General features: G+C 37.3%; 1 protein-coding gene across 1 annotated transcript in view; it reads right to left on the bottom strand.

Annotated features, from left to right (window-relative positions):
• Positions 1–3,994: 3,994 nt before the first annotated feature.
• LOC115851494 (uncharacterized) overlaps positions 3,995–19,761 on the bottom strand; it is a 206,618-nt gene continuing 190,851 nt past the window's right edge. The window contains exon 8 of the mRNA XM_060283514.1: positions 3,995–4,153. Coding sequence (XP_060139497.1) covers positions 3,995–4,153 — 159 coding nt within the window. The remainder of the gene's footprint in view (positions 4,154–19,761) is intronic.

Here is a 19,761-nt window from a genome sequence, read left to right as displayed (position 1 = left end):
ATGATAACAGATGCAAAAATCCTTAACAAAATACTAGCAAACCAAATTCAATAGCACATTAAAAGCATCATAAACCATGATCAAGTGAGATTTTTTTCCCTTGGGATGCAAAGATAGTTCAATATACAAAAATCAATCAATGTAATATACCACATTAACAAGAGTGAAGGATAAAAATCACATGATAGTCTCAATAGATCCAGAAAAGGTGTTGGAAAAAATTCAAAAATTCAACACCTTTTCATACTAAAACACTCAACAAACTAGGAATAGAAGAATATTACCTCAACAAAATAGAGACTATATATGAAAACCCCACAGCAAACATCATAGTCAACAGTGAAAAACTGAAAGCTTTATTGCTAAGATCAGGAAAAAGGCAACTGTAAAACAACTACCATAATGTATATTTCTATCTAAAAATTTTGAGATCAGAATAAATCACTTAAAATCAATATGCATTGGAAGTTTGACTTTGATCAAGTCATAGCTATAGCTGAAAACATAGTAAACAGAGATAACTAAACATTATAAATATTTTAGATTAAGCAATAGTTTAGAGGAATAATTTTCAGAAATTCATAAAGTAATAATAATGACCACATCCCAGGCACTTTGCATACAATGCATCTGTTCTTTCAACAGTCATATAAAGAAATTATTTTATTCCCACTTTAGAGATGAGATTGAAACTTAAGGAGGTTAGGTTATTTGTCTAAAGCCAACTGTCTAGTAAATTGCAAGTCTAGAATCCAAAACTACTTCTGTCTACAGGAAGAGATTACCAGCTCAAATTTCTACAAAACTCAATGAGATAACACAAATCTGTGACTCTAGTAGATGTAATGCAATAGGAAATATAAAGTTCTGTGGATGGATATCTCTGCATGATTATTTCCATGTGACTCTTTACATTTCTTTACATTTCCAAGTAAAAGAATGAATGGTGGTTTCCAGCTAAAGGTGGCATATTAAACATATAAACATTTCTTCAGTCATTTAAAAATTTACTAAAATAACAAAATAAAGCTTACTAAATGAAATCTACAAGGTCAAAAAGAAATGGAAATGATATGTGAGTAAGAAAACTTGATAAGCTCAAAAGCAGAGTAAGTGGTAATTGACACCTTTAGACTGAGAAACAGATTTTTAAGACAATAGTAGGAAAAACAAAAAGCAACTCAATTTACACTGTCATGCCTCAAATGACTCAGTAAAGTGATATTGGGTACCTGTGAAAGTGAATTGAAGGTGAAGCTGAAAAGACTATTGTTTAAAGGTTTGTTTAGGAAACTATTAGACTTCCTAGATCCTCTCTTTCATTCCATGCAACTACGCTTCTCCCACTCGTTATTGTTCCTCTGCAAAAGATAAAGCAGAAATTCTTTGGGAGATACCAAGAAGAGCTGAGATTTAGGATCATTACAGATAGAAGAATTCAATGTAAGTTTTTAAACTGAATGTTGAGGCACCAGTTTTCTTCTGCTACATGGCTTCCAGAATACTAGGAGGCAGACTATTACCTCCCAAGCAGAAGATTGTAGAATTACTTACTTGGGAGTGTGATCAGCCTAAGAGAAAAGCCCCAATGCATATACAGCCTTCCCCCAATGAAATGGCTTAGTCAGATCACACAAAGAGTAAAGTGCACAGGGAGAACTAAGTTTAGAATCAGTATATTTGTGTCACAACCTTAACTGTTTAGTAGGAGACAGTGAATGATTGTCAACATTTGAAGAAATCTGCTAGCATAAAAGGAATAAATATTCCAAAAGAAATGGGATAAAAGCAACTTGGATATCCAGAGTCTTCACAGGGAGAAGAGAAGTTTTTTAAAAAGAGAGAATAATTACTGTTGTAAGAGATATGAGAATATGTAGCATTTATCAAATAAGAATAGGGGACTATCAAATAGCAAATGGATTAATAGAAATTTCCTACCCTAAAATTATCATAAAAATGGAATAAAAACAAAAAAAGTTTCTGAAACTAAAAGATATGATTGTAGAAATTTAAAATCCAATGGAATGAATGAAAGATAAAGATGAGAGGGGAAAAAAAACCAGGAAGTATGTAGAAAGATAAAAGAAATAGAATAAAAGGAAAAAAGAAAAGATTATTGTAATATTGATCCAGAAGTTTCAACATTTGAAAAACAACACTTAAGAAAAGAAAAAAACAAAATCAAGTGGAAGAGATCATAAATAATTCAAGATAATTTTTCAAAATTGAAAGGTCCCAAAAAGAACCCACAACAGTGCTGATAACGGGCTCCACCAAAACACACCATTGTGAAATTCAAAAACATTAAGAACAAAAAGGAGATCCTATCAGCATCCAGAAAGAAAACAAAATAGATTACAAAAAAAAAAAAAAGGAACCAGGATCACAATGGCTGAGAACTCTGCACTGCAACACTAGAAACTAGATGACAATGGAGTAAAGCCTTTGAAATTCTGGGTGACTATGATAATCAACCTGGAATTCCATATGCAAACAAATTATCAATTTATTAGATGTGAGAGCATGAAGATGTTTTCAAACTTGAAAGATATCAAAAATGTACTTCATGTATACCTTCTCAGGAAGTTTTTGAGAAGACATATGCACCAAAATGAGGGGATAAACCCATAAAGAGGAAGGGATGGAATCCAGAAAATAGCACATCCAGTCAAAAGGGAAACAAAGGGACTCCCCAAGATAATGGTGAAGAGAAAGACCACGATCACAGCCGTGGACTGGGAAACCAGGCCAGACTAGGGCAGATCAAAAATCTACAAGAGGAATGTATCCACAAAATAAATTGATAAAACACTTGATGTATTTGAACATTTAAAAAGCAGACATAGGTGACCGGGAGAGAGTTTGAGAATGAATTAGTGATAAGTACATAGAAAACTAAACAAATGAAAAATAAGAAAAAATTTACACTCTAGGGAAATAGAAAGTTATGCAAACGGTGAAAAGTAATAGCATTTTCCTATATAGTTTATTTGTAAACACCATTATACATGTATATGCTATTCATAATAATGTGAATACTACTTATTATTTAATTAACCAAAGTTATGATACAACTACATTGAAAGGCTGAGGACACAGAAAGTGAATAAGGAAAATGTAGTGACACAAGCTAAATTTTCTTTTTCCATAGTAGAAAGTCAGTATATAATGTCTAAAATTAAAAAAATGAAATTAACACTAGATGTGTTATTTAAAGAAACAGAGGTAAGTAGCAAGGGAAATAGCCATAAGACTATACAGAAGGTACTTCTGGGAAAGGAAAACTGGTTTGCGTTGAGGTAGACAGTGTACCTCCATTCAATAAAAATAATATAGAACTGTTAACCTATGTGCCTGTGTGTTTTTGTTTTTTTTTGCGGTACGCGGGCCTCTCACTATTGTGGCCTCTCCCGTTGCGGAGCACAGGCTCTGGACACGCAGGCTCAGCAACCATGGCTCACGGGCCCAGCCGCTCCGTGGCATGTGGGATCTTCCCGGACTGGGGCACGAAGCCGTGTCCCCTGCATCGGCAGGCGGACTCTCAACCACTGCGCTACCAGGGAAGCCCTGCCTGTGTTATTTTGATTTAGAAAAAATAAATAGTTAAAATAAAAATAACAGGGCACTAATTTTATTGAAAGATTAATTGGATTAATAGATATTCTCTACCCTAAGATAAAACATTGTGTACAGCAGTGTCAAGCTGTGGCCTAGTTGAAAGGAAATAAACAAGATATGAACTTCCTGAAAAAGTAAATAAAGAGAAATAAAGAAATATTTCTTTATCTTCTACTGGAGCAGTGATGCTGGTTTGTTTGAATCTTTTTTTTTTTTTTTTTAATAACAGTACTGCTTTCCTGGCCGAGTGCTTTTGCTGTGGAAGGAAAAGTTATTCCAAGCTGAGTGCTAAAGTCAAAGAGCGGCAGCCCCAAGCCTGCTGTTTTCAATTAGCATGCCAGTCCCAATGGCACGTCCGGCAGACAGTGTTTTATTAGGGGTTGGTCATCTCCTCCGATCCACGTGAACAGCCTGCGGTTCTACATGCTTCCCTTGACCTTCCGGTCCCTCTAGAGTTGTGTGACCACTGGAAGCTGAAACCACAGCTGTCTGCCACTTGACTCCCAAAGCTCAATCGTCTCTGCTCTTTCCCCTGGGGACAGAGAGGGAAAGCAAGTTGATGGAAAGAGCGTCTCTTCCCTGAGATAAAACAGTGTCTCTTCCTTGAACCAGTTTGAGAACTGCAGTGAATGAGCAGAGATGTGGAAGGGTGGTCGTGTGAATGCTCAGCAGGGGTCAAGTGAGAAATGCTGCTTCTGTCAGCACAGGGTCCTGTTCTGGGCTGGAGGAGAGTGGCCCTTTATGGGTTCAGAGGAGGGCAAGGTACTGAAAGGCTTGGCACATAAGACTCTAAAGAAGGGTGAGTGCACCTGGAATTTAGCCTAAAGAAGAGAATTTGAGGGTGATTTTAAAAGGAACTCTGGAGCAGGAAATATCATTAAATTAGGAATGGGGACCAGATGTTCTCAGTCATAAGAGCACAGAGCAGGGAGAAAGAATGACCTTATAGAATAAGGCAGAGCTTCATGATGGTTGTTAAACACTGGAATGGGGTGTCCATGGAGTCTGTGGAATTCTCCATAAAAATAAGACCTTTGTCTAATATGAGCATTTGTGTGTAGCTTTGCCTACAGCAGAAGGTATTAAGGAAACTGTCTGGGGAGTCTGTCCGTGAGCATTCTTTGTATCAGAGACTTTCAGATAAATAAGATAAAAGACCACTTGGAACCCCCATTTATATGCATCCCTGGGCCCCATAGCTATAAGGACCTGAATGAACAGTACAAAGTTGAATTTTCTTCTTTTTCTCCTCTATTCTCTTTCCATATATGTTTATAAACATATCAGCTATAGCGATAACAGGGGAACAACAATCCCTCAATTTCACCCTTTTACTCATGGATTTGTGTTAGGGATAGAAAATTATTTACCTTGATACCATGGTCATTGAGATAGGCTGAAATTCTATTTTGGCACTTTTAAGATTTTCAACGAGATGACAGCTGATAAGGAGTAATTTTTAGGCTTGAATAAAAGTGTTCCTTTTACTTTTTAATTTTTTCCAGCTTTTTGGAGGTACAATTGAAAAGTAAAATCACAAGATATGTAAAGTGTAACATCGTGGTGATTTGATATAGTATACGTAGAGGATTCCCAACATCTAGTTAATTAACATATCCACCACCTCACTTTTTTATCTTTTTTAGTGAGAACACTTAAGTTCTACTCTCTTAGCAGATTTCAATTATATAATACAGTGTTATAAGCTATAGTCCCCATGTTTTACATTAGATCCTCAGACATTATTCATCTAGCTGAACGTTTGTATTCTTTTACCAACCTCTTCCTCTATCTCCCACCCCACTGCGCCTGGCAACCACTTTTCTACTCTCTCTTTCTGCGAGCTTGACTTTTTTTAAAAAAGATTCCATATATTTAAAAAATACCATGCAGTATTTATTTTTCTCTGTCTGGGTTTTTTCGCTTAGCATAACACCCTCAAGTTTCATCCCTGTTGTTGCAAATTGTAGGATTTCTTCTTTCCCATGGCTGAATAATATTCCATTGCACATGTACACCACATCTTTATACACTCAGCTGTCGATGGACACCTGGGTTATTTCCATATTTTGGCTATTGTGAATAATGCTGCAATGAACATGGGAGTGCAGATACCTTTTTATATCTGCTTTTATTTTCTTTAGGTATATACCCTGAAGTGAGATTGCTGGATCATATTGTAGTTCTAGTTTTAATTTTTTGAGGAACTCCCATTCTGTTTTCCCTAGTGGCTGCACCAATTGATATCCCCCCTAATAGTGCACAAGGGTTTACTTTTCTCCATATCTTTGCCAACGTTTATCTCTTGTCTCTTTGATGATAGTCATTCTAACAGATGTGAGATAATATCTCATTCATCTTTATACTAGTGAAGTTAAAATATAAGAATAAAAATATTTATACTCTAAAGCAACTCTCTTTTTGTGCATCCTACTGTAGAAGATATAGCATATCAGAGAACTATGGCAAACGAAAGAAGTTAGTTATTTGATGATAAATTGAGTGAAGTGGTTATGAGGAAGGAAAGATAGAGGAAAGAAGATGACTTCAAAGTTCTTGGATTGAGAGACTGAAAACAGACACAGTGCCCCTGAATGCAGCCTGAAGTTGGAGAGGAAGTCAGCTGGAGGGAAAAGCAGAGTTTTGCTTATAATTGTTGAGTTTTAGATGATGATATAGCTTTCCCCAAAAAAATATTGTCTCAGGAAGTACAAAATAAGGATTAAACCACAGGGGTGAGGAGAACATCCAGGTTAGAAATTTATCCACTGAAGATATACAGTGTGTGAAAGTTCTAGATTAGAGTACATAGAAACTTTCTGAATTAACACACACATGGAGAGGCTGGGAAAATATTCATATGTATACTGTTGGGAAAACAAGAGGTAGAGGTGAGAGAAATGGAAAAGGTAAGGAAATGCAGGAATGAGAAGATTTATTTCTATAAAATTCCATGTATTTCTGTACTTATGTGTACTTATGTGTCTCTCCATTAAAATTTTTCCCTAAAATTATCTTGTAAAAGAAGATTGGATAAAAGTATATGATATATGATAATATACTGCAAATTGATGAGGGCATTTAAATTTTTAAGAAGTTATTATTTTAAAAAAGTTATATTCCTTCTGTGAAAGCATCGTGGAAAAAAATGCAAGGATGAGAAAGTCTAAACTATTCAGAAATATCTGTTTGTGATTGTCCTATATGAAATCAGAACTCATAGTAGTTGGACTCTGAAAGTGCTTAAATTATTTTGTATATACTTTTCATAAGAAATATAGCTAAAAATAGATACTCATGAATTTTTATCAAATCTGTGATTTTTATCAGAAGTTTCCACTGACTTAGCTTCAATTCAAGAAGAAACCATTTCTCTGACAAACTTAATTCTCTCAATGCAATACTTTGACCTGATTATTTAACTTCTTTCTCTTCCTCTTTTAAACCATTCCTATTTACTTTCTAAGTTACCCAGGTAGGCATAACTTTGTCATCCATTCATTTTATTTAATTGTATTTGACAACTTTCAATCATTTGTCACTATTTGGAACAAATTTTAGCAGTTTTTAGGTAAATAGAACCAGGAAAAATTCCATTACAAAAAGTGAAATAGGGTGAAATTTTCCTTCAGTATAGTTTAATAATTTTGCCCATGTTCTCAGTGGCCTTTCAACCATCTGACAATTCAGGGGTGAAGTTTTGGCTGATGATAGTTAAGTTCTGATGGGAAACATGTGCTGCTCAATAGTTTCTAAGACTTTTGACCCTAAAATTCAGTTAAATTTTAATTTTCTCGAGGTTCTCTTTTTCTTAGTAATGAAATACAAATCCGTATTTGCATGTTTTGAAGATCTTCCTGGGTGTATTTTATGGTATTAAAATACCATTATATACAGAATTAACTAAAGGACTTCCTATAGCTAACATATTTCACAAATCCCCAGATAGCTTCAAAACATTTTAAGTTGGCATATGGATTTTTTCCCATGATTCGCGTGTAATTCTATCAGTGACTCATTCCGTGAAGCCTCCATTGAGGACAATGATGTGCTCAGAATTTGTCTCTGAACTTAAAGAGCAGTTTGGGAAATTACATTTAATTCAATTATATAGGGATTGATTGATTAATGCTAATTTGTGGAGGCGAACACTGAGACAACACATTTGTGAACTTTTATGATTTCTACAGATTATCAAAAAGTCGACATTTGGAAGACATTTGCTGTCTGAAACTAAAAGTAACCAATGGACACTACTTTATGTACCAAGAGTGCCTCTGCCTCTCACCACTCAGCTCTGTAACAGTGCTCATTGTTGACAGGCGAGAAGATGACTCTTCGATGTTCCTAATGTTGCCTTCCACATGGAAGAATCCCACTAATGTGATACTCTTAGCTTCTCTCCATCCCTTATTTATTCCTCCTTAAGGAGACAAAAGATTCCATTTAATGGGTGAATCTAGAAGAAACTAGCTATGTACAAACTAGCCCTGTTCTACTCCCATTATCTTTTTGGAAGAAAGTGTCTGGTGGTCCAGCACTGCTTGTCCCTGTATAGATTATGTTTTTCTAATTCTGAGGGTCAGTATTAAGAAATCCATTTGCCCACACATTTAAGCCATATGCTACTTTATCAGCTTTTCATGAATTATTTTGTTCTCCATCTGTCTTGTTCTTTTGTCCTACTTTTCAGTTGGTTCATGAACCAAGCAGAGTACAGAGGTATCGTTCACTGAGCACCGCAGACCCCAATACTCCACTCCTGGCCAACAGTCAATCATTCATGTTTTTCATACAGCAAATATTTATGAAGTCTTTGCTACATGCTGGGTACTGTGCTAGGTGCTGGTGATGGTGAAAGGGTTGACTCAGTCCCTTCTGTAATGGGTTTAATGTCTAACCTCTAATTACAGGATCAGCACCAAACCCAGGCAAAGGTTACCATATTGGCTGTGCAGCTGGAGAAATTAGGTAAGGAAGGAAAGGGAGCCTGAATTCTAATTCTTCTTAACTTAGCTCCTATTCCAAAAACTGACAAAAGATAGCTCTATTAAAATATAAACGATTCAGTTCAGACTATTTAACGGTAAACCTTTTGGACATTATTTTTTTTTAACATCTTTATTGGGATATAATTGCTTTACAATTGTGTGTTAGTTTCCGCTTGATAACAAAGTGAATCAGCTATACAGATACATATATCCCCATACCTCCTCCCTCTTGCGTCTCCCTCCCACCCTCCCTATCCCACCCCTCTAGGTGGTCACAGAGCACCGAGCTGATCTGCCTGTGCTATGTGGCTGCTTCCCACTAGCTAGCTATTTTACATTTGGTAGTGTATATATGTCCATGCCACTCTCTCACTTTGTCCCAGCGTACCCTTCCCCCTCCCCACATCCTCAAGCCCATTGTAAGAATTTATTTGAAATTTAGTGTCTTTGAACTAAATTTATAATATTTTACACTTTTAAATGAGGTATACAGAATATATTATTTGCTCCCAAATGTTGGATATGCCTTATATTTTTTCATAAATCCATCTGAGTTCTTTTTCTTTCATTGTAATTTGGTTTGTCTTTAAGCTCTTTCCTTTCCCCCTTGCCCCCATAATTGCAGTGATAGGGAACTGACAGTTTTATCCTTGTTTCTTAGTCTATTCACTATGTAATTAATAAATGACCCATTATGAATCTATACCTCATTTGCAATTGCATCTTCAAAATATCTTTCCTTTGCCGCTTCACTGAATTTTCTTGAACTGCCTTACAGAATTCAGGAAAAAAAAAATGAAAGGAGAATGAATAGATCCTGGAACTTTCCTTATACTAGGCCTAGAACTGCACAAAGAGAATGTCTTTGGAGAATATACTGTTAACGCAGCTGGGGAAAAGGAGTGGAGACATTTCCAAAACCCACCCAGAGTTACTCCCACCTGGAACCCACATCATATCATCATCTCGCCTGAGAAGCAGCCTGTTCCGAATTCCTCTTTCACTCTCTTTTTTTAAAGAAATTCATTTATTTATGTTTATTTTTGGCTGCGTTGGGTCTTCGTTGCTGCACACGGGCTTTCTCTAGTTGCAGCGAGCGGGGGCTGCTCTTCATTGCGGTGCACATGCTTCTCATTGTGGTGGCTTCTCTTGTTGCAGAGCAAGGGCTCTAGGCACGCGGGCTTCAGTAGTTGTGGCATGCAGGCTCAGTAGTTGTGGCTCACGGGCTCTAGAGCGCAGGTTCAGTAGTTGTGGCTCACGGGCTTAGTTGCTCCACGGCATGTGGGATCTCCCCGGACCAGGGCTCGAACCCAGCATTGGCAGGCGGATTCTTAACCCCTGCGCCACCAGGGAAGCCCTCCTCTTTCACTCTTAATCTGCTACCAGGCCAAGGTCTACCCAGGCCAGAGTCTGTCACCCCTAATAAGCTGGATAACGTCAGTGTACTGGGATGGATTTTTGCTTTCTCAAAGATACTCTGTTCCAAGAAATATAATGCTTTTTTTTTTATTAATTTTTGAACAGTAAATTATGTACTGTTCATAGGACATGCCAACATAGTTTAAAAATGACACTATGGAAAATCATTAGCCAAGCCCTTTACAACTTTTAAAGATAGAATTTAAATGCAGTTTCAAGAACTCTCATAAAAACAATCTTTATCTGTTTCTGACTGTGACTGATTTTGACTCTGCTAGGAAAATCTCAGGGTGGAAATTTCCTGAGCCGACGGCAGGTCATGCTAAATTAGAGCCACCACTCTTGGGAGGTGGCAGGAGTTAAAGAATGTAACTAGATTTATTTCTCATTTGTTATATATCCAAAAGAGCATTGAAGAGTAACTTTCTAATTCCTCAGTTTTAAAAATAGTGGATCAGTTTTTCCATTCAGCTTCCTGTAGCAGAATGGAAGCAAAAGACACCTAAAACACAGCTTCAACTCACTTGCAGCACGTTTTGGAAACATTTTTTCCCCCAAGAGAAGAAAATTGTCTTTTTCTTTTAGTTTTTTCCAAGTCCATATTATCTTTTCCACGGCACGTGATTAGGATATCAAAAGCAGACATACTGTACTCTATAAATGGGCCTCTAACATTAAAGCCTTGTTGAGATGCACACAGGATTTCATTGGAAAGGGCGATTCCTGTAAACTGAACCGCAGACCATCTGTGCCTACCTTCCATCCCCTAATTTACCCTTTTTTTTTTTTTTTTAAGAAAAGTAAACTCTTCCTTCGCTTCTAGATATCTTTTATTCACTACTCACATTAGTTAATCCCTAAAAACTAACATTTTAGTATGGCAAGATGTCAATTCATTTAACCCATTATCTGAGAGGAAGCCAGGAATTGAAGGCAAAGGTGACTGTTGTTCTTTTTAATAAGATTTCTGTTCCTTTATCAACATTTTAAAAGGTTGTGCTCCTTTCCTGACATCACCCTTAACTTTATTTTTTCCTATCTCTTCTTTTGATATTAATTTCCCCCCCAAATTTAATGTAACTATGTAAATCAGCTATGGCTACTATAATGCTGCATAACAAACCACTCAGAAAAGTTCAGTGCCTTGTGGCCACAAGTGTTTATTTTTCTTCTTGCAGGTCTGTGTTTGGGTTGGCTCTGCTACAGAGTATAGGTTGGTTGGGTTGGTCCCAGGCTTCAGGTTGGCTGCAGGTAGGCTCTGTCTGTGTCCGCATACTAATTAGGACCAGGAGCCACCCAAGCCATGGGCTCCTCCTAGTGGCTCACAGAAGGCCAAGAAGGCAAGAAGAAATCTATGATGTCTCTGAAGACTTTGACTCAGAATCTGAGTCTCTGAGTCAGAATTCCATAGGCGTTGACCAAAAACTTCACATGGTCAACCCCAGCATGAATGAAGTGGGAAAATATACTCCACTCCTGCACATGCACTGCCAGACATATGGCAGGGGGGGAGCTGAGAAAAATCGTCAACTCTACTGTAGGGACCAATAGCAAGGGATATGATTGGGTAAAACATCCCACTGTTTCTTGACTCCACCTCAGGCTGTAAGTTAGCCTGATATAACTTGCCACTGGTGTTATATATTACAAAGGGTACCATTAAAAAAACGGATGTTTTATTTAATTTAAGAAAGTTATTTGTATACATTTTATCAACCCCATGTTATAAAGCTAATTGTACACAAACATAGGATTTCACAGCCAGTCACACAGATGGGCAAACATTTACACAAACATTTGTCATTCTCTCATATTCATTCAAATATAATTATATTTCTCAAACCTGAGTATATCCTTGGTTATTGCAATGACTTTCCTTTATTCCATTTATCTCACTGGGTTTTAGGTAAAGCATAGAATTAGACAAGTTGTTCAAAAAGACAGCTTAAAAAAAAAGGAAGGGACTTCCCTGGTGGCGCAGTGGTTGAGAGTCCGCCTGCCGATGCAGGGGACACGGGTTCCTGCCCTGGTCCGCGAGGATTCCACATGCCGCGGAGCGGCTGGGCCCGTGAGCCATGGCCGCTGAGCCTGCGGGTCCGGAGCCTGTGCTCCGCAACGGGAGAGGCCACGACAGTGAGAGGCCCGCGTACTGCAAAAAAATAAAAAAGGAAATGAGAAAAAGAAAAATGTATAAGAAAATGTGTGTGCTAGGTACATAGGGCGAATCAGCTCCGGTGATACCCATGGTGAGCCTGTTCAGACTGAATAGACTGGAATCTGAGATCAGTATCCAGTGAGCCTCATAGAACGGCACACTTAAATGGATCCCACCGTCATCCTAAACCTGACATTTTAAATGTGTAGGAAAAGCTGGCAATGACAAAGTCCCACTGACTTTATGATTTTAGTTCAATGGTTTTAGTTCCTTGGTTGTTCAATTTGCATCAACAACAGGATGAGGCTACAAAGGAAAATATAATAGTTTTTACTTATAGGTTAATTAGTAGAGATATATTTCCCAAAACAAGGGAGGCAGTTTTGCTCTTGATCAGTCAGCCAACATATGGAATACTGTGTTAAGTTCACGTTATCAAGTTTTAACATTTTAAGAAAAGTACTGAAAGATTAGGCTGTGCACAGAAGAGGACACCCAGAAGGGTAACATAACTAGAAATTAGTTTACATGCAGAAAAGCTGAAGGAACCAGTGGCTTTATCTTAAATAAGAGAAAAATGATTATATAATGTTTCTTAACAAGTGTTTAAAAGGTTTCTGTGGTAAAGATATTATCTTTGCTATTATAGAGGTTAAAATTTGGGATAAAAACAGAACTGATTGCCTTTAGTAAAGGTATAAATATAATTATCAATGTATTTAAACAAGGGAATAGATGCCTATACAGTTGATGTCTCTTTCCTGGAAATATTCAGGAAATGTAGAATGGTACTCACAATTATTTGCAAATTTAATATGTCAGGATAGAATTCTGTGCCCCCAATTTTCCAAAGGAATATGCTTATACCCTGACCCAATCATTTATTCATTTATGTACTTTTTCATTCAACAAATATTCTTTGAGAATCTACAAATGTCGTGTACTAATTTTGGCACCAGGAATACAGCAATAAACAAGACAAACAAAATCCTTGTCCTATGGACCTTACATTCTAGTAAGTGAAACAGATGACAAATTTGTAAACAAGGAAGTAATCTCAGATTGTGACAAGTTCTCTTAAGAAAACAAGTGTCTTTAAAATTACTTGTTTCGAGAATGTCAAAAATGCATGTTTTGTTTGTGCCCTTTCCCCCATTCCAGCTCTATCACTTTCAATCTCCTTTCATTTCCATGCTCATATCTAAATGTTTATGTCACGATATGGTATAGAAGAGGAAGAAATATAAATATGAACTAGACAGACTTGGATTCATCCTTGGCTTGACCATTTACTAGTTATGTGATCTTAAACAATTCACTTAGCCACATTGACCCTCACTTTTCCTGTTTATAAAATGTGGAAAACAGAGATAATATTAGTAAAAGGATAAACTGTGATGACATATGAAATATTTACCTGTGCTGTTAGTTATCCATTTGCATCCTCCTCCATACCGCCCCCGTGAACCCCTTCACAGATCTATTTTTCCTTTCCCCTGCCTAACTCTGTGGCCAGAGGCTGACCCCCAAGGACTGCATCTCCTGGTTTCTCTTGTTGATTGGCTTCTAGTTAAGTTTAGCCAGTGGAAGCACTGGCAGGAGATCGGAGAGTTCAAGGAGAGAGAGGTCAGAGTATTTCTTCCCTGATGCTTCCATGTCTTGGCAGGTATATTCAACACTAGCTGTGTCTCTCCAAGTTCAAAACTTCAGCCAGGTGGTCCCTTTTTCATAATTCTAGCTCTCTAGGGGCTTAAGGAACTTCATTTCCTCCTTGGCCTTTTGGTCCTAGGAGTGGTATGTTTTCCTGCTGACGTGCTATCATGACTAACATAACTATTGGTCCTCACTATCCCTTCACCCTACACACACATCCATAGGTAGCCCTTTGTTGAAATCTCTTCATTAGAACAATCTGGGGAGAATTCTGTTTCCTGTAGGGATTCTGACTGACCTAGCAATGGACATCAGAAGTAGCCACACAAAGTAGATCCTCAGTATGGTATTCTGGGACTGATTTGTTAACATATTTGATGAAAACATGGTCTTCCTTGAGGAAAATGAGAAACCGGTAATGGTGTGTCATGGCATCATAATTACTCAGTGCTGATGTGGGATGAAGAGCCAGATATCAAATGGCTATTGCATTTGGTTTTTATGACAATAGTGATTACAAAGGGTATGGAGTAGACTAGCTGTTTCTGACTATCCTGGGAGCTTACAAAAACAAAAAAGATAAGTACAGGACTTAAATTTCAAACTCAAAACACTAGTGGAGAACTAAAAACTTCCGTGGTAACCTAAAAAGAACCCCTTCTCTCTAGTAACTACAGGGCAGACATGCCTGAGGATTGGGCCAAAAATATGATTGTTTAGGTTGCAGAATTGCTACACTGTATAAATACACAGCATCACCACAACCATTATGTTAAGGTTAGAGCACTGGTTGAGAAGCTAGACTCTGAGACTTGGGATGAGCATATAAGGACAGACCCATTTGAAGGTGTGAACTTCGATTCTTCAAATCACCCTGAGATTCTTTGGTGTGAAGAAGTGGCCTCCCTCCCCTTGTATGAGAAAAATAATCTTTCCGTGCATAAAGACCTTTCAGTGACTTCATCCGCGCTTTTGCCTCACAAAAGGATATCAGTTCTTCTTAATACACATCCCCATCATCTCCCATTGCCTCTATATCCATAACTAGAGCTAGATCCCAGAATTGCTCAGGTGGAAAATTGATAAGCTTGTTTCAGAAGAGACAGAGTATGCATCCTAAGACTTAGAAAATCTTTTAAAATTATATCAGTAGGAATCTGATGAGCTGTGTTGGGATGGTGTCTAAGAGTGTTTTGCTGAAGCAGACAAAATATAAGAGTGAATTATCTATTCATCTATTGATGGATACTTAGGTTGCTTCCATGTCCTGGCTATTGTAAATAGAGCTGCAATGAACATTTTGGTACATGACTCTTTTTGAATTATGATTTTCTCAGAGTATATGCCCAGTAGTGGGATTGCTGGGTCGTATGGTAGTTCTATTTTTGTTTTTTTAAGGAAGCTCCATACTGTTCTCCATAGTGGCTGTATCAATTTACATTCCCACCAACAGTGCAAGAGGGTTCCCTTTTCTCCACACCCTCTCCAGCATTTATTGTTTGTAGATTTTTTGATGATGGCCATCCTGACTGGTGTGAGATGATATCTCATTGTAGTTTCGATTTGCATTTCTGTAATGATTAATGATGTTGAGCACAATGGAATATTACTCAGCCGTAAAAAGAAACAAAATTGAGTTATTTGTAGTGAGGTGGATGGACCTAGAGTCTGTCATATAGAGTGAAGTAAGAAAGAGAAAAACAAATACCATATGCTAACACATATATATGGAATCTAAAAAAAAAATGGTTTTGAAGAACCTAGGGGCAAGACAGGAATAAAGACACAGACCTACTAGAGAATGGACTTGAGGATACGGGGAGGGGGAAGGGTAAACCGTGACAAAGCGAGAAAGAGGCATGGACATATATACACTACCAAACGTAAATAGATAGCTAGTGGGAAGCAGCTGCATAGCACAGGGAGATCAGCTTGGTGCTTTGTGACCACCTAGAGGGGTGTGATAGGGAGGGTGGGAGGGAGGGAGATGCAAGAGGGAAGAGATATGGGGACATATGTATATGTATAACTGATTCACTTTGTTATAAAGCAGAAACTAACACACCATTGTAAAGCAATTATACTCCAATAAAGATGTTTAAAAAAGAAACCAGAGTGAGTTATCTATAGACATGTACTAACCTAGCATTTTGAATTTAGTGTGCCAGCCAAGCAGCTTTAACTACATTTAGTAGTTTCTTCCATTGACTACTGAAGGCTGGATTCAATGAAAATCAACAGTTCACATTGTCGAGATGCCAGAACTTCCTTGCGCTATGTGCAGGAAGGAATCTAAAGGTTTAGAGAATTGAGACACTTGAGGTAGATTTATTATATACAACCTACACACCTTCCTTCTATGTCCAACAGGAGATGTCAGAGAACAACCTTTCCATCAAGGCAATAAGAAGTTTTAAAAATTCACCAAGAAGAGAACGGTGTCCTTGAGAATTTCCATGGTAGCTGTCTTCGGCAAACTGAAAATAAAGGTGAAGGATGTGGCCTTTGTATTAGGGTATCTCATATGTTGGGATCTCTCATTTCAATGGGAATAACACAGTCCTGGAGTGGGAAAGACCATGTGGTAGTGCTTAACCCTCAGAGAAAAGGTGGTTGCTATTATCATAATCAGCCACAGAGACTGAGTGGCAACCAGTGTTTTAACCCACAGAAATGTGTGGCAGTGGCGACAATGCTCTCTAGTATAAAGTGGATGGGCAGCCAGCAATGTATTACTTGATCTCTATAACTGGAGAGAGTGTATGTCTGGTAAACAAAAATCTAATTTCAGTCACCAAAGGGGGAATTCATTCCTTCTTATAATGTCCCACTCAATTTCCAGACCTAGGAAGTTCTTGAAGAAGGACTTGGGAAATCAGCTTCTGGGAAGATGGTTAGATGGACCTTGGAGAATGACTGGATTATCAAAAACTTAATCTGATTGTAGCTGCCATTCCGGAAGTGATATCTTTGCTGGAGAAAATTAACACAGTCCCAGCTTCCTAGGATAGGAACTATTCACCTGGCAAAAATATTTTTCTCAATCCCCAGATAATGCTGCATAAAGCCTTTGGCACAGAGAGGACAGACCCATAGAATTTGGGGGCAAAGCAACCATTTCTCCATTTGAAAGCATCTCTTAGGAAAATGGCTAAAATCTCTTCTTTTTGTTTTTGGACACATTAATGTCTAGCTAGAGTTCATGTATCTCAGCCTCCCTTGTAGCTACATATGGCTAGTTGACTACATTCTAGAAACTGGAATGTGAGAATCTATGGTGTATGCAATGCTTACTGCATTTACAAAGGAAGTTGCTTGCCCCCCTCCCTTTCCCCTTTGGTAACCATAAATTTGTTTTCTTTGTGAGTCTGTTTCTGTTTTGTATATAGACTCATTTGTATTATTTTTTAGATTTTGCATATGTCATATCATATAATATCTGTCTGACTTACTTCACTAAGTATAATATTCTCTAGATCCATCCATGTTGCTGCAAATGGCAACATTTCTTTCTTATGGCTGAGTAATATTTCATTGTATATATATACACCACATCTTCTTAAGTCAATTGTCTGTTGATGGGCACTTGGGTTGTTTCCATGTCCTGACTATAGTAAACTGTGCTGCAATGAACATTGGGGTGCATGTATCTTTTTGAGTTAGAGTTTTGGGGGGTTTTTTCTGGATATATACCTAGGAATGGTATTGCAGGATCATATGGTAGCTTTATTTTTAGTTTTTTAAGAAACCTCCATACTGTTTTCCATAGTGGCTGCCCCAATTTACATTCCCAACAGTGTACAAGGGTTCCCTTTTCTCCACACCCTCTCCAGCATTTATTATTTGTACGCTTTTTGGTGATGGCCATTCTGACCAATATGAGGTGATACCTCATTGTGATTTTGATTTGCATTTCTCTCATAATTAGCTATGTTGAGTATATTTTCATGTGGCTGTTTGCCATCCGTATGTCTTCTTTGGAGAAATGTTTAAGTCTTCTGCTCATTTTTTGTTTGGGTTGTTTATTTTTTCAATATTGAGTTGTATGATTCTTTGTATATTTTGGTTATTAACTCCCGTCAGTTGCGTCATTTGCAAATATTTTTTCCCATTTCTTAGATTGTCTTTTCATTTTGTTGATGGTTTGTTTTGCTGTGTAAATGGTTTTAAGTTTGTTTAGGTCTCATTTGTTTATTTTTGCTTTTACTTATTTTGCCTTGGGAGACTGATCTAAGAAAACATTCCTATGATTTATTTACATTTTTAAAAGTAAGTTTATAATATACCTCCTGAAAACTGTTACACATTTTAGGAAAAGCTTGTCATTATGGTTTGCTAACGTGACCTCAAATTTTCAAATGTAAATGTTGTTTTCCTAAGGCGAAGTGTTGATTCATCTAAAAAAAAAAATCTAAAATTTTCAAATCTAAGGGGAAATTTTAGAAAGAGAAAATGTCTAACTGATGTGGTGAATCATTCTGAATTCATTTTTGATTCAATTAACATTAGGAATAGAAAGAATTCAAAGTCCAGAAGCTTCTTGGTGTTCACATTAAATATTCTAAAAGTCATATTAGGAACAGTGGCAACTTCCAAGCTTAGACTCCCTAAAATCCTCCCCTGGATAAACTTTGCCAGTTTTCAGTCCAGAGCATCACATGTATAGACTACAAATAAAGGAATTATTACCATACTAACAAAATTTCTATGTTTGCCTCTCCTTGGTTAGCACTTTAGCACTTTAGTCCTCCTAAAACTTGAGGAAGGTAAGAAGGTCACAGAATTCTCCTTCATCTTGTATTACTTAAAGGGTTACACTTAAACCTGGAGGGCTTCATCTCAACAGTCTCAACAAGGGACTAGTTATGAAATATTTTAATGTGGCTACAAATCAGATATTTTCCTTTCCTTTATAGTTCACAAGACTGATCCTTATCAAGTGTTACTTTTAAGAGCAATGTTTACACATCTCATAAATCAATGTTTCTCTTGCTGCAGAGGGTGATTAAGATTTTTTTCACACTTCTGTTCTCAGCTTGGATGTGGTACATTTTGCAGGGAGTGCCCTTGACTTTGAAGTTGCCTTTCCAATTCTGTCTCCTTTTTCTTACGGGAGGATTGAAAGGACCTGCTTTTCCAGTTTGACTTATTCAAATAAGAAAAATATTTCATATGCATTTATTTGAACTTTCTGGTTTTTTTCTCACTGGATATTGGCATGCGTTCATTTTGGCTGTGGTTTTCTTGCATGTAAACTATGGCATAAAACAGTGGTTTTGAAGTTTGGTGCTTGACCAGCAGCATCTGTATCATTTAGGAACTTGTTAAAAGTACAGATTTTCAACCCCATCTCAGACTTACTGAATTAGAAACTTTTGGTATTGAACCTAGCAATCTGTGTTTTAATAAGCTCTGATGCACACTTGAGAACCATGGCATAAAATAATGTGAAAGTGGCTTTGTATTTGAATATGTTGAAAGTAGAACTGAGCAAATATACCTGAAAAATGGGATATTGTGTTGAGCTGGATTCTGACACATAGTATGGAGTCACCAGAAAAAGTGCTCTAAGTTTTAATGCTATTGGCCCCTGGTGAGGAGGGGCAGGAATAGGGACCAAAGTGGTTCATTTCTTACTTTTGTTTAAGGTACTGCTTTAGCAGGAAGTACTTGAGCCTTGGTACTTCAGGTGTGATCTGAGTACTAGCATCTTCAGAATTTCATGGGAACTTGTTGGAAATTCCTCCAACAATTTACGTTTTAAGTAGGCCTCCTTGTGCTTATATTTACACAATATAAGAGGAAATGAGAGGAGCCATTGACTTAGTTGAGTACCTGGTAGTGATAATCAGGGTCAGAACAATTAAATCATGTGTCCACTAAGTCAAATGTAGGTAATCAATGACATATAAACAAATTAAA

Source organism: Globicephala melas, chromosome 14 (genome assembly GCF_963455315.2).
Source record: "Globicephala melas chromosome 14, mGloMel1.2, whole genome shotgun sequence".
Taxonomy (NCBI): domain Eukaryota; kingdom Metazoa; phylum Chordata; class Mammalia; order Artiodactyla; family Delphinidae; genus Globicephala; species Globicephala melas.
The sequence above is the reverse complement of the archived record's forward strand: the minus strand, read 5'-3'. Positions and strand labels throughout refer to the sequence as shown.